The sequence below is a fragment of the Sorex araneus genome, chromosome 6, assembly GCF_027595985.1.
Source record: "Sorex araneus isolate mSorAra2 chromosome 6, mSorAra2.pri, whole genome shotgun sequence".
NCBI lineage: Eukaryota > Metazoa > Chordata > Mammalia > Eulipotyphla > Soricidae > Sorex > Sorex araneus.
In genome coordinates, this window is record NC_073307.1 from 166,568,882 (window position 1) to 166,584,219 (window position 15,338).

A 15,338-nucleotide genomic window follows, 5' to 3' on the forward strand; every position below is an offset into this window, starting at 1 on the left:
TATAGTAGGCGCGGGTTGGGGGTCTTGGGGGCATGGCCGGGTTGGTGGGCTAGGCTGGCACGAATGGGGCTTTGAGTGTGGGTGGGGCGAACAGCATTTGGGGCAGGGTGATCACTTAGGGACCCCCGACCCCCTGCCTGCGAGGGCATGGCCACGTGTGATGGGCAGAGTGGATACCATAGGGGCGTGGCCATGCGTGGCGGGCGGGGCTGGCGTTTGGGGCTGTGGCCTGCGTGGTGGGCGGGGCTGGTGGGGCGGGTGTGGCCTGAGTGGTGGGCGGGACTGGCGTTTGGGGCGGGGCTTGTGGGTGGGTGTGGCCTGCATGGTGGGCGGGGCCGTGGAGACGGGGCGGGAGTTGTGGGCAGGGCGTTGTATTGAGGGCGTGGCCGTGGGCGGGGCTACGTGTGGGGGCGGGGCGGCCGAGGTTCCCTGCTCAGTGGGGCCTGTTTGCAGAACCTGGTGATGTTCATGAGCGACTTCGTGGACTGGGTCATCCCCGACATCCCCAAGGACATCAGCCAGCAGGTGCACAAGGAGAAGGTGCTCATGGTGGAGCTGTTCATGCGGGAGGAGCAGGGCAAGCAGCAGCTGCTGGACACGTGGATGGACAAGGGCCACGCCCAGGACACGCCCAGCAACAACCACGGCCCGGTGGCCCGCGCCCACAGCCTGGGCCCCGAGGACCCTGGGGGCGCCCTGTAGGGCCCCCACCGCTGACCGACGGGCCTCCCGGGGGCCAGGCCGTGGCTCCTGCCCCTGGCGGACCGGGAAGCCCGCCTGACCCTTCCTGCGCCCCCTCGTTTTTGCACACACCGCCCTGCCGGGGCTTCCTTTTCCTTGTCTGTAAGGGTACCGCTCGAGGTGATGAGGGGTCGAGAGGGAGAGCAGCACCCCGACCCCCCTCCAGTGCCGAGGCCGGGGTGGAGGGACAGGGCAGTGGAGCTGGCCTCGGCCGACCCCCGGGCCAGGCGCCTGCACAGCCCGCCCGGCCCTGGGCAGTCAGGGTATTTATTGGGTGGTTGTTCATTTTTTAATCATTCCTGGGTGGCTTGGAGGCTTGAGGGATTTTTTTTTTCTCTGTACTCAAAGGTGGCAGGTCTTTATTAGCTATCCAAATATCATTGAAATTTAAAATACTGTTACTACCAAAGATTTTTATTAATAAAGGCTTCTATTTTGGTAACACTTCTCTATATTTTTACTACAGGAAAGCTAGTGTTGAACAGTTAGCTTTTTCGCAGCTTGTAAGAGCAGGTTCCCTAGACGCCGCGCGGCCGCTGACGGGGACGGACGGGGCCAAGGGGCGATGCCCCACCCCAGCCCGGGCTCCCGCGCTTGGCCTGCGGCCTGCTCCTCTTTTCTCTTGTACAGTAAGTGGTTTGAAACGGGGTTTTGTATATCTTGTATTAAAAATTAGGTGATTAACAAAAAACAAATCATTTTATGGAAACCTTTTTTTAAAAAGTGACTGTACCCATATCCAAATAAACATTCCTCCAAATAAATGTGACTGCGCGGCCGAGCCTGTCTGCGTGACCTTTGCCCCGGGCTCTGCCCCAGGCCTGGGGTGGTAGCAGGGGACCCTCAGACGTCTGTCTCCCCCCACCCTCGACTCGCTGCGGCTTTCCCCTACTCCGTGTCTATGCATGTGCATGCAGGGATATGCGTGTGTGTGCGTGTGTGTGTGTGTGTGCATGTGTGCTGTGGGGAGCACTGTGTGGGAACACTGCAGAGCACTGTGTGCAGAGCATTGTGAGGGTGGCAGTTAGTCGGGTGTGCATGCAGTGTGTGCGTGTGTGCTGTGGGGGAGCACTGTGTGGGAACACTGCAGAGCACTGTGTGCGGAGCATTGTAAGGGTGGCAGTTAGTCGGGTGTGCATGCAATGTGTGCTGTGGGGGAGCACTGTTTGGGGAGCACAGGGGCAGTTGTGCTCGTGTCTTCTCAGCAGCCTCTCCCACAGCCCCAAACTGCATCCCTCGCCCCACGTCCTTCCAGTGCAACCCAGGGTTTAGGATTTCTGGAGCCTAAAACCTCTCCGGCATGCCCGCCCCACCTCCTGGGGGTCCAGAGCAGAGGTGCTGGGGTTCCCGTGGCCAAGCGGGGAGCACTGTAAGCGCCGTTGTTTCCTGCAGGGTGGACGTGGTGGGGGTCAGAGCAAAGCTGGGGGGACGTGGCCTGACATCGGCCGGCGGGGTCCAGCCCAGCATCCCCCAGGAGTGAGCACTGAGCCCAGAGTTGGAAGTAAGCCTTGAGCTCCGCTGGGTGTGGCCAAAAAAGAAAAGAAAAAAAAAGGAAAGAAAAGATCATGTGATCTGCCCAGAACACACACACACACACACACACACACACACACACACACACACACGGACCCGCTTGTCTAGCCTCGGACCCGAGCGCCCCCTAGCGGTGGCTCAAGCCATCAGGCCCGCACAGCCGGCGGGGACCCCCAGGCCTGGGAAGCAAAGCAGTCTCTGCCCCCCTCCAGCGGGACTCTAGCCGGTAGCTACAGGGCCTGGGCCCGAAGACAAGCCCCAGAACCACATCATTTAGGAGAAGAGGGGACAGGGCAGCTGATGAAATATGGCAAGGGGTCCCCACGGGCACGACTGAGTTATTCACAGAAGCCCCTGGATCCTGATCAGTGAGGGCAGAAGTGAAAGCCTGCAGGGAGGCAGCAGAAGCCACACATGCAAAGGCCCTGGGGCAGCCCAGAGGACTGCACAGCTGGGCTGGAGGAGCGGGGAGGAGCCAGGGAACTGGAGCAGAGGCCAGAGCCGAGCGGCCGCACAGACCTCCAGGAACATGAGGACTTGCACTTGGGCTGAGTTTCCTGGCGGTGCTGGGTTGAGCAGGGCACGGACAGACTGACTCATGCTGAAGTCACCGGGCAGCAGGGAGGGAGCGGGGAGGAGGGCGGGGGGGAACGCAGGGCGCTGGCTGAGGCCCTGGGGGCTGGGGCGGAGGGATCCCCCTGCCCAGTCTGTGGGGCTCCCGCTCCAGGGGCAGGGGTGAGGGGGCCCCGAGGGCAGCGGGGCCCCATGGGCACAGGACGGCTACAACGCTGCCCTGGGGCCCGCGTGGACACGCCTAGGGAGAAGCGTGTTCCTGCCAGCGCCCCCGGGGCCGGGATCGATGATCTGTGGGTGGATGGACAGACGGACGGATGGATGGATGGACAGACGGATGGACAGATGGGTGATGGGGGTGGAGCCTGCGTCACCCCTCCGCCCTCTCTCTGCCCCCAGCCTTGGCCCCCGTGCACACACGGGTACAGCGGCACACGCAGGACGGTGCCTGTGGTCGGGGCAGGACGGACAATTCCCACAGCCGCGTCCTCGGGAGCCAGTTTCCTGCCCGTCAGGACCGAGTGGCCCCACTGGGACACAGCCCCCGTACACACACACATACGCACTCTCAGGCACACTCGCCCGCACAACGCCCCCCCACACCCTCTTCACGCTCGCACTCACGGACATACAGACGCACCCGATCCCTCTTCCTCTCCCCGCACCAGCTGCTGGCCCCACTGCTTGGGGGCTGCTGCCCCCTGCTGGCCCCTGCGGGAGCTGCGTCAGGGAGAAACCGGGGCTCCCCTCCGCGGGGGCCCCGACACACAGCAGTTCAGGGGAGCGCAGGCTGGGCCGGCTTTTCTGCTTGGAGCCCCAGAGGGGCCGCCACGAAACCGGCAGCTTAAGCCCACACAAATCGGGGCCAGAGAGGCAGCAGCGGGTTATGTCCCCGCGTGCGGGGCGGACCCCTTGCAATCCCTGGCACCCCAGAGGGTCCCGGCACACCGGGCCCGGCATGGCCATATCCAGACGGGACCCTTCAGACTGCTTGCCCAAGTGTCCCTGGGGGCTTCGAGCCCCCCACCCAGCATTGCTTGGATGACCCCCTACCGCTGCCCCCAGCCCCCCCACCACAAAACAGGGCTCAGCACCCAGAGTTCACTTGTCCTTGTGAGTGAGCACTGGGCAGGGAGAAGCAGCTGGGGGGGTCCCACACCAGCCTCAGGCCGGCCGCTGTCCTTGGAGGTGAAGCAGCTGGACCCCCGGGAAGCAGAGGCCGAGGAAGCCGCGAGAGTAATAAACTGGCGGGCTCGAGCGCCCACGTGGCCGCGGGCACCTTCAATGCAAATGTCTGTGTGACCGCCGGAAGGAGGTGCAGAGCAGACCCCATTCCTCTGGGCTTCCTTTAGGAGCCCCCAGGGCGCGTGGGACCCCGCCCTCAGACCCGCCGGGCCAACGGCACGGAGCAAGGCTCAGTGTCTGTGGAGTGGACCCTAACTCAACCCTCCGGGCCACTCCCAAGGTCAGTTCAAGTCAGCAACCGAAGGAGGTCGGGCAGCGGGGAGGGCGCTGGCCTCGCACCCGACTGACCGGGCCCGATCCCCAACAAACCCACAGGTCCTCCGAGCACCCCCAGGAGTGATCCCTGAGCGCAGAGCCAGGAGGCAGCCCTGAGCACGCTAGGCGGGGCCCCCAAACAAAACCCAAACAAAACAAACCCCGCAACCAAAGCCGCTGGCACATTGGCAAGGCAGGAGGCGGAGGTGTGGCCGGGACGCTGGGTTCCGAGAAGCCGAGTGAGGAGGCCGTGTCACGTAGCCCAGGCTCCAGAGAGAACGTCAGCCCAGCAGACAGAGCACCGAACCCCGAGGGGCCCGGGGGAGCGTGAGCCCATCCTAAACGTGTGTCCCCCCCGACACAGAATGCCAGCGCCAGGGCCGGGCTCCGAGGGGGGCGCGAGGGAAGAGCAGAAACAGCCGTCAGGGCAGTGCGCCACGACACACGCCCCACACAGACCGACACTGGCAAGGACACCGTTGGAACGGTTGAAACGGCACCAACGGGATGGGCCTGATAAGACTCACAGAACCCCACCCGCCACCACCAGAACACGCCGCTTTGGATCATTCGCCAAGAGAGTCCACGGGCCGCGGGGAGACACATCCCAGCACGCTGGAGGAAGGGAGGTCAGGCCGGGCGGGCGCCCTGCGTGCAGAGCCGATCAGGACCAGGAAACCAAGGGCCCGAGACACCTGCCAGCCCCGGCCGGCCCCCCGCGGCGTGCGAGGGTCTCAGCAGGAGTCGGGGGCACACACTGCACAGCCCTGGTCCTTACAAGCCCGTCAGCCCCGTCCCGGGTCAGCCACGCAGCGCTTACTCGTACCTGTCTGGCTAGAGCCTTACTGGGGTTTTTACCGGGGGGATCTTCCAAGCCGCGCCCGCGCCCCCCGGGGTCACTCCCAGTGATACTTGCCCTGAGAATTGGTTTTGTGTGTGAGTCGCACGGGCGGTGTCCAGAGCTTCCCCCTGGCAGCGCCCTGGGAGCGTGGCGCTGGGGGTCGAACCCGGGCCCCCACGTGCGAGCCAAGTGCCCTCCTGGCTGTGCTCGCATGTTTTGTTTGGAACCGAGCAGGTTCCTGTGTCCGCGACGCCCACGGCGCCCCCGTTTCCCACGTGCCTCGCTGCCCGGGATTGGCAGCCCTGGCGCGGGCCCAGGAGATAAGGGCCAGGCAGGCGAGGGCGCGGGGAGGGGCAGGCCTTTCGCCTGGTTTGTTTGGTTTGTTTGTTGTGTTTGCTGGTGCCCTGCCAGCCCCCAGAGCAGCCACACCTCTGGCCCTTTGATCTGCTCGCCCCGAACTAACCCCGAGTCCCCCGGAGCCGTGGGACCCAGGCCGGGGGGAGGTGGCACTTTGGGGAACTAGAAAGAGACGCAGCTTAGCCGAGTTGATGATCCTTGGGAGGTCAGAGATGGGGCGGGGCGGGCAAGACGCAGGGAGGGGCCCTCCGAGACCCCAGGCCTGGGCCTGTCCCCGTGGCCAGGGTATTTCCACTCTGCTGAGATGAGAATGGAAAGAAGCTAGGCTGGCCCCACGTGGGATCCGGCCCTTCATTCACTTTCGGTTTTGGGGCCACATGTAGGGGTGCTCAGGGCTTCCTCCACGCTCTGTGCTCAGGGCTCACACCTGGGGGTGCTCAGGGCTGACTCCTGGCTCTGTGCTCAGGGATGACTCCCGGCTCTGTGCTCAGGGCTGAATCCTGGCTCTGTGCTCAGGGCTGACTCCTGGCTCTGTGCTCAGGGATGACTCCCGGCTCTGTGCTCAGGGCTGACTCCTGGCTCTGTGCTCAGGGCTGACTCCAGGCTCTGTGCTCAGGGCTGACTCCTGGCTCTGTGCTCAGGGCTGACTCCTGGCTCTGTGCTCAGGGCTCACTCCTGGCAGGGCTCTGGGGTCTATTAAAAAAAAAAAAGATCAATGCCTCAAAGAACCAAAACTCTATCAATAGCAAACAGGCCATTTGAACAGTCCTCTAATCAACAAAATCACTGAACATGTTCTTAAGAATTCCCCCAGAAAGAAACCTCCAGGCTCAGTTTGACTGGAGAAGGTGGGCAGCCAGTCACCTGAAGGAGAACTAGCGCCAAAGCACGAGAGGAAGCAGCACTTCTCGGCTCACTGTTTAAGGCTGCTATTCCCACGATATCAGAAACTGGCCCCAAAATATGTAAAAACAAACAAAAAAATCAACACACCAATATCTCTTACGGTCTTTTTTTTTTTTTTGGTTTTGGGGTCACACCCAGCGATGCTCAGGGGTCACTCCTGGCTCTGCACTCAGGAATTACTCCTGGCCGTGCTCAGGGGATCATATGGGATGCTGGGAATCGAACCCGGGTCGGCCGCGTGCAAGGCAAATGCCCTCCCCGCTGTGCTATCGCTCCAGCCCCTCTCTTATGCTCTTAATGCAAAAAATCGCCACAAAATATTAGCAGACAAATCCAACACTGCATATAAAATGATTTATACACCCTCACCAGTGAAATGTATTCTAGGCATGGAAGTGTTGTCACAGACACACACACACAGACACACACACAATGAATCCAGGCAACCCACCATATCACCCAGAGAAAGAAAAATCGTCTGGGCCTTGGGGCTGGAGTGATAGCACAGCGGGGAGGGTGTTTGCCTTGCATGCAGCCAACCCGGGTTCGATCCCCGGCACCCCATATGGTTCCCTGAGCACCGCCAGGAGTGATTCCTGAGTGCAGAGCCAGGAGGAACCCCTGAGCATCACCAGGTGTGACCCAAAATCAAAACCAAAATCATATGGTCCTATCAATGAGTACAGAAAAATCACCTGTCAGATTTCAGGACACGTTGTGAACTTTTGAAACTGCAGCAACGGGGGGGGGGCGGGGGGGGGCGGGGATGAAGGAAGCGGTGCTTCACTTGCATCTTTTGTTCGTTTGTTTGGCTTTCTGGGTCACACCCAGGGAGGCTCAGGGGTTCCGCCTGGCTCTGCACTCAAGAATTACCCCTGGTGGTGCTCAGGGAACCTTACGGGATGCTGGGGATTGAACCCCGGTTTGGTCACGTGTAAGGCAAACGCCCTCCCCACTGTGCTATCGCTCCAGGGCCCCGTTTTTTTTTTTTTAAACCTGCAGATAACATCATACTTAATGTGAAAAACACACGCAGGACCCTCCCATCAGGAACAAGGCGGGGGTGGGTCCGGGCGACACTCCTGCTCAACCCTGAGTTGGAAGTTCTGGCCAAAGCAGCAACGCAAGGGCAAAAAGCGCACAGATGAGAAAATAGAACTGTGTGTGATGGCAGATGACTGATGGCTTCCAGAGACAAGCGAAAAGAATCTTAAACACACACACACACACACACACACGCATACACACTCCTGATCCAACAATTTATTTTCTTCTTCAGGGGAAAAAATTAATCACATCACTATATATTAACAGAGAACATGAAGAAACCAAAAGTCAAAATATTTGTCCCAGGACCAGAGCAATAGTATAGCAGGGAGGGCACTGGCCTTGCACACGGCCGACCCAGGTTTGATCCCTGGCCCATAAATCGTCCCGTGAGCCCGGCCAGGCGTGAACCCTAAACACAGAGCCATGAAGAAGCCCTGAGCACCCCTGGATGTGGCCCCCAAAACAAAATAAATAAATAATTTGTACCTGGGTACGGCCCTTATAAAAAAATCATGCACATATTACATAAAAATTAAAAATAGATAAAATTATAGTCCCCTTTAAAAGAATCACCCCAAAGAAAATATTTATGTCTTTGTTTAACTAAGTGCTGACTCTGTGTGCTAAAAATTACTTTTTTTAAAAAAAATGATGAAAGCTTTCAACAAAAAACAAATACATGGAGAAGTCTCTTGTGCTCAGAGGTTGGACGAGTCCCCAGAGCCAATGACTCTCCCACCGTTGCTGCAGAGTTGGAGGCAGTTCCCATCCAAGTCCAACAAAGCTGTTTCTCAGAGACATTCGTGAGCTCACTTTCCAGCGAATGCCAGCCCTGGTGCAGCCGGGGGACTCGGGACAAGGACTGACGCGCCACCATACTCAGGCCTAGTTACCATGGAAAGGGGCGGCAGGGACAGAAACACGGGCCAGAGGCACAGACCAGGGGAGCCGAGAGACGGAGCTGCAAGGGATGGCTCTTCCGTGACAAATGCAGGGGTGCCACCAGGCACAGTAGGAAACACAGACACCCTAAACTTAGGGGCTGGAGCAGTAATACAGCCGGCCTTGCATGTGGCCGACCCGGGTTAGGTCCTGGGTGCAGAGCCAGGAGTATCCCCTGACACTGGGTGTGGCCCAAAACACACAAAAAAGCAATTGAAAAGAATGCCTAAACTTGGGGCCCGAGTGATAGCACAGCAGGGAGGGTGTTTGCCTTGCACGAGGCTGACCCGGGTTCAATCCCCGGCATCCCATATGGTTCCCCAAGCACCACCAGGAGTAATTCCTGAGTGCAGAGCCAGGAGTAACCCCTGAGCATCGCTGGGTGTGGAAAAAAGAATGCCTAAACTTAAAACCCACTAAGAGGTGACCCCAAAATGTGTTCTAGACAAATGTGCAATAGAAATGATGCCGCCTGCAAGACAAGAGAGAGGAGAACACCTGGGGGCCCAATGTGTGGCGCTGGGGGAGTCTTAGCATTAACGTCCACAGGAGCCCGAGCGATAGTACAGTGGGGAGGGCATTTGCCTTGCACGCAGCCGACCGGGGTTCGAACCCGGCATCCCCTAGGGTAATCCCATACTACCGCCAGGGAGTAATTCCTGAGTGCGGAGCCAGGAGTAACCCCTGAGCATTGCAGGGGTGACGCGCGCCCCTGCAAAAGAAAAACCCCAAAAAGTGACATCCACAAAAGGAGGCATCTCACCAAAAGATAAAGCGGTGGGAGGCTTGCCCTGACCACCCGTGCCCTGTCCTCACCCTCCTGAGAAGGAATCGGGAGCCCAGGGAGGGCGGCAGGGGGAGGGCCGGCAGCGGGAGGGTCGGCAGGGGACGGTCAGCAGAGGGAGGGTCAGCAGAGGGGGCTCCGGCTCTGTGCACGGGCGCGGGCCCCTGGGCCAACAGGCAGTGCCACGCCGCGGTGTCCAGTCCGCACGCACAGCCCAGCGCGGCCCGGTCACCCTGGGTGGCCACGCGCCCAGGTAAGGCGATCACGCGGACACTCGCAAACTGGGAGACTTCCCGGCCCCGAGGAAAGGCCCACCCCTCCCGGCAACAGCTCGGCCAATGAGAAACGCAGCCGCGCGGCCAATGAGGGCGCCTGGCCGCCACGCCCCCTTCCTACGAAGGCCGCTGGACCTGCGGCCCGGAGCGGCCGCCCCGCCCCCCCCCCCCCCCGGCCCACGTGGCCTTCTGGCACGCTCCGGCCTTGCTACCCGGCCACCTTTCGGGTACGCGGGGACAGTCACTGCTGCCAGCACCACTGCCCGGTACGCAGGTGCCCCACAACGTGGCTTGAGTACTTGACAATGACTTTTTCAATCTTAAATCTTCATCGATCTGAAAATTTCGCGTTTGGGGCCACAACGGGCTGTGCCCAGGGGTCACTCCTGGCGGGCTCGGGGGCCACACAGGGTGCGTGAGGTCGGATTCGGGTGCGGCGCGTGCAAGGCAAGTGCCCTGCCCGCTGCGCCATCTCTCCGGTCCCCACAAACCCTACTGCACTGACACCGGCGCAGGGACGGGTGTTGGGACGTTGTATCACTGAAACCCGATCACGAACAACTTCGTGACTGTGTGTGTCACTGTGATTCAATAAAAATCAATTTGTTTTTAAAATCCTATCAAAGGCAACGTGGGCCCCTGCGATGTCCGTGAGGCGTTGATCATCTAGCATCTCTACAGTCACTGGCAATGGGTATGCTACGGCGTCCGTAGTGCCACCGTCCTCGGGAAGGCGGGGAGCCCCTCCAGCCAGGACCCCTTGCAAGAGCCTCCGGCCCGGAGGGGGGGGGAAAGGGAAAAGGGGAGATGTGCGCAGGCGCATTAGCCATCCCGCGCACGGGCGGAAACGGCTACAGTCGGGCTCGGAGCGCGCGCGCGAGCTCGCGGCTTCTCGCGAGACTCGGGGAGCTCGGAAGCGACGGTCTCCCGGGCCCCGCCTGCAGGGAGCCGGTCCCGCCGCGCCCGCCCATCGCCATGGATCCGTTCCTGGTGCTGCTGCACTCGCTGTCGGCCAAGCTGGCGAGCGAAGAGCTGACGCAGCTCAAGTTCCTCTGCCAGGACCGCGTGGGCAAGAGGAAGCTGGAGCGCATGCAGAGCGGCCTGGACCTCTTCTCGGTGCTGCTGGAGCAGAGCGCGCTGAGCCGCGAGCGCACCGAGCTGCTGCGGCACCTGCTCTCGTCCCTGCGGCGCGAGGACCTGCTGCAGCTCCTGGACGCTTTCGAGGCGGGCGCGGCGGCAGAGACTGCGCCCGAGCAGAGAGGTGGGCGCGAGGGCGGGGCCGCCGGACCGGGGCGGGGCCGGGGCGGGGCCTGTGGGGGCGGGGCAGGTGGACGGGGCATTAGGGGTGGGGCTAGAGTCCGGGGCGGGCAGGTAGGCGGGGCCTCCGGGCCGGGCCGGGGCAGGTGGGCGGGGCAGGCGGACGGGGCCCTAGAGTCCGGGGCGGGCAGATGGGCGGGGCCTAGAGTCAGGGGCGGGGCCTCCTGGAGCGGGGCGGGGTGGGGTCTCGAGCCGGTGGCCGCAGAGTTTGGGGGCGGGGTAGGTGGGCGTGGCCTCGAGTCCCGCGTGCGCGACAGGTGGGCGGGGCCAAGGTGGGGCTGGAGCTAGGTGAGGTGGGCGGGCCGGGAGCCGGCTGTGGGGGTGACAGCCTGGAGGAAGAAGAGCCGCAGGTGGGAGGGGTCCAGGTTCCAGAACCCTAATTTTAGCCCCTGCACAGTGTGTGGATTTCCTTTAAGCCCTGTAGACGCGTGACGCGTTCACTTACAGATGGGGGAGTCACCCGCATCCGGCACCCCAGCCTCTGCGTTTCCTCCCGGCAAAGGGGTAAAGCCCTCGTCTGGGCCGGAGGGAGAGATGGGCTGGGAGAGTTAGCTCAGGTGTGTGCGTGCGTGTGTGTTCAGTCCCAGGGAGACAGCCTCAGGCTTCCGCTGTCCATGGCAATGGACATACGTGTATACATATGTGTGTACACGGTGCTAGCAAATAGATCAGTGTCGGACACTCCCGTACATGCACGTTTGCGCGCTCATCCGTGTACACGGGGCTGTGTGGACGGTAGGTCAGGACGTCCTGTTCCCCGGGCTCCTGGCCGCCCGTGGATGGAGCCCTCACCTCCCAGTCGGTGGCCTGGGCCAGTGCCACGGTGCTGGGGGTGGGGCTGATGAGGGTCTCCCTTAGTGGCTCAGAAGGGGTCTCCGGAGGGTCGCAGCCCCAGGCTCTGCCATCGTCCAGCTCCCGACCTCAGGCGTCACCTCCTCTGCCCACACACCCACATACTGTCACACTCATGCACACACAAACTCACATAGGCTCACACACGCACTTACACTCTCACACCCACAGGCGCACTCTCACACGCATTCACACACACAGAAGCAGACACACACACACTCATATAGGCACACACACTCACACACTCACACAGGCACACACACAGGCACACTGTCACTCATGCTCTCACACGTGCACAGACACATACAGAAACACACACACTCAGACATGCACACTGTCACATTCACACACACGCTCACACGCACACATTACCCCTGTTCCCTCCGCACGGGGCCCTGGCCATGGGAGTCGGCCATGGCCGGCCCGAGTGGTCCCAGCCCGAGCCCGTCCCCGGAGCCCGTCTTCCTGACGGGTCGCTTTCTGTGAACGCACCTCAGGGCCCCTGGAGCCCCAGAGGCGACAGGCGGGGAACAGCCTCGTTCCTGTCCCAGCAGCCCCCCCAGCCCAGCCCCCCGTCCAAGGCGGGGAGTGTCCCTGCAGCCCACCCAGCCGCATGGCCCGGGGCGGGAGCCACTCGTGGGCTGGCGAGAGCCCCAGGCCAGGGAAACAGCCGCTTTGTCCTTCCGTCCCCAGAGCTGCACGCGGCCTTCGACATCGTCTGCACGCACGTGGGTCGGGACTGGCGGCGGCTGGCCCGGCGGCTGCAGGTGTCCGACGCCCGCATCAACGCCATCGAGGAGCGCTTTCCCCGGAACCTCCCCGAGCAGGTGAGGGAGATGCTGCGGGTGTGGAAGGACGCCAGGAAGGGGACCGCGACCGTGGCCCAGCTGGTGGCTGCACTCCGGACCTGCCAGATGAACCTGGTGGCCGACTTCGTGGAGGCCGGCACGAAGCAGGCCACAGACACCTAGAGCTGGACCCGAGGGAGACGCCCTCGGCCCCGACCCGCACCACCGCGGGCCTCTGGCACCCGGCAGCGCCCTCGCCACAGGCTCCAGCCGCAGGAGAGCCTCACAGCTCCCTCACGCCTGGTGCTCGCCCAGGCCCCGGCCCTGGCCTGGGGCCGCCTCCAGTGGGAAGGAGCCTGAAGTTCGTATTTGCCACCACGGAGCGCGTGTGGGCGCGGAGGGAAGCCAGGTGGAGGAGCCAGCCCCCAGGAGAGTTGGGGTGCGGGCTCGTGCTCTCTGCTTGGCAGATGTCACCCCACGCTTGGCCGGAGGCCTGGACGCCGCCCCGGCCCTGCGTGAGTCCAGGCGCGGAGGGCCCTGGAGTCGGACAGTGAGGACCCGATCAGCCGGCTCAGGGGCGGCTGCACCGGCCCAACCTGCAGGAACCTTCTGGAAATACTGCACTTCCGTGGCGTGGCACCGTCTCACGCTGAATCACCGGCGTCGTGCGGAGCTGGCCGTTGGCGGGGAGCTGCCCCGTCCCCCCGGCCGTCCCCGCCGCGCTCAGGGCTCGGTGAGCCATTAAAGCAGGCGCTTCCCCCCCGGGAACCTTCCTCCCAGCCCAGGCGGCTCTGCCCACCCTCCCACCCAGCCAGGCCCCACCGTGAGCTCAGGACGGCCCCGCGGGAGGCCGAGCTGTGGCTCCTGCACCTCTGGCTGCTCCGAGGGGCCTCACTCAGCAGCGCCACGCCTGGCGCTGTCCCTGGGAACGTCCTGGAGTGGTCACGGCGCCTGCTCCGCCCTTCGAGGACACGCCACCCCAGGAGGGCCAGGACACGCGTGCGGAGCCTCCCCGGCCCTGTGCGGTCTGGGGGCTGGTCCGCGCCCCCGCGGGGGACACACATCTCCTGGTGCCCTTCGGTCTGGAGCCTTGGGGAAGGCGCACCCGAGCCATGTTGTCCGAGGCGGAGAGGCTGCACCCACTCTGCTCGCCGCCCTGGACGGGCGGGTGTGGACGGGGCTGGGGGAGGGGTCCGGTGTCCACACACATGTGCGCACACATGCACACATAGACATGTACTTTTATACATACGCTCACATGCGTATACTCACATGCACGCATGTGCACACACGTACACATGTGGGACATACGCGTGCACACATACACACATGCATGCATGACCACTGACGCGCACTCTCACATGCCCGCAGCAGGCCAGGCGGGCCCTCCTCTGACCTGTTCGCCCCACCTCCCCTCACCCCTCCTGAGGACCCCCAGACAGTGCTTCCCAAAGCCTTGGGTGCCCCCGCACACGCCCTGCGTGGCCTCCACTCCCCCTGGCCTCTCTCTCGGACCCCCATGCCACCACCCGGGCTCCCTCGTCTCTCGCCCCGCCCTCACCCCAAGGCCCCGGGCTCAGGCTGCCGCTCTGGAGCATCCGGGATGGGTCTGACTGTCACAGGGTCAGGGTGTCCCCACCACACACCCCGCAGCCCCTCCCACCCCGTGCCACAGCTGCCCACTCACGCCATGGGCAGCCGGGCCCCGGGTCTCTGCGCCCCGGGTCCCGGCTCCATCCCTGCAAGCGACCTCAGAGTGGGGCCCTCCTGCACACCCCGGGGCGCCCCTCTCCTGCCCACTCCCCCCCCCCCCGCCCCTCCTGTGGGCAGCTCCCCGAGGTGGCCTGGCCTCCACATCTGGGCCCCACAGGCAAAGCCACGGGGAATGTGCCATGTGGACCCGCTGCTGTCCGGGGCCACCTCTCGGGTCACCGAGTGTCCGCGCGGGCTTGCCAGGAGGTCGCAGCCCTGCGTCTGAACCAAGCAGCCTGCCAACGGGCAGGGGGCTGTGGGGCGGGGTGCCTCGGCGGGCGCCGGGTGTGGCCGGGGGTTGCACCGCATCCCAGCTTTGGCCCAGGAGACGCAGATTCCCAGGGGCACACGGGAGAGACCCTGAGCGGGCCTTGCAGGGCAGGCCCCCCGCTGAGCACCAGGAGCACGGAGAGTCCCGGCTGTGGTCACCCCCTCGCAGCTCCCGCCTCGCCGAGACGCCCTCGCTCTTCTTCACTCCACGGCCGGCATTTTCGGGGGGGGGGAAAGAAAAGATGAAGGTGACCCCCAAGGCTCCTGGCCCCGGGAGACAGTGCTCCTGACCCGCCGTGGCCGCGACACCTGCGAGCCGGCCACCCGCCCTGGCCCCTCTCGGACCCCCCTCGGACCCCCCCCCCCGGGGCCCACTGGGGGCTTAGGAAGTAAAGCTCCTCTCCAGGCAACTGATGTGTCTGTTATGCCCGAGGACCTTCTAGAAGAATCTCTCCTCGCCCTGGGGGTTCTTCCTGGAGAGGATGACCCTGGGGTTCCCGGCCGCGCCGGGTTTGTTGCTCCGGGTACAGGTCCGGGTTCGAGATGAAGCGTCTCTGGACCCAACTCGCTGCTGCTTCAGGACTTGCGGGTCAGAGCTTGTCCGTTCTCCCTCCTCTTCCAGTCCGCCCTTGAGTCTGACGGGCAGACCTCGTGGCCCGGCGGGCGTCGCGGGGTCACTGCAGAGGCCTCGTCTGTCACAAAGGTCCCGAGACGGTCCTTGGCTCTGACACTCGGGGATGCTTCCCCCAGCGAGAGGTTCAGAGCCAGCGCCCGCTCGGGCTCCTCGCCCAGCCGCCAGCCACGGAACCTTCCGGCTTAAGGGTCACCCCGTGTCTGGTAGGCCAGAGCCAGCGTGG

General features: G+C 63.2%; 2 protein-coding genes across 4 annotated transcripts in view; both read left to right on the forward strand.

The window, feature by feature from the left end:
- ANO1 (anoctamin 1) overlaps positions 1 to 1,492 on the forward strand; it is a 90,418-nt gene extending 88,926 nt beyond the window's left edge. For all 3 annotated transcript variants that reach the window (XM_055144107.1, XM_055144108.1, XM_055144109.1), the window contains one exon: positions 454 to 1,492. In XM_055144107.1, coding sequence (XP_055000082.1) covers positions 454 to 702 — 249 coding nt within the window. In that variant the 3' untranslated portion in view covers positions 703 to 1,492. The remainder of the gene's footprint in view (positions 1 to 453) is intronic.
- An 8,911-nt stretch (positions 1,493 to 10,403) lies between these two features.
- Positions 10,404 to 14,876, forward strand: FADD (Fas associated via death domain). Its single transcript, XM_055142095.1, has 2 exons — positions 10,404 to 10,763; positions 12,365 to 14,876. The coding sequence occupies exons 1-2, from the start codon at positions 10,478 to 10,480 to the stop codon at positions 12,640 to 12,642; spliced, it is 564 nt and encodes a 187-aa protein (XP_054998070.1). The 5' UTR covers positions 10,404 to 10,477; the 3' UTR covers positions 12,643 to 14,876.
- Positions 14,877 to 15,338: the final 462 nt, after the last annotated feature.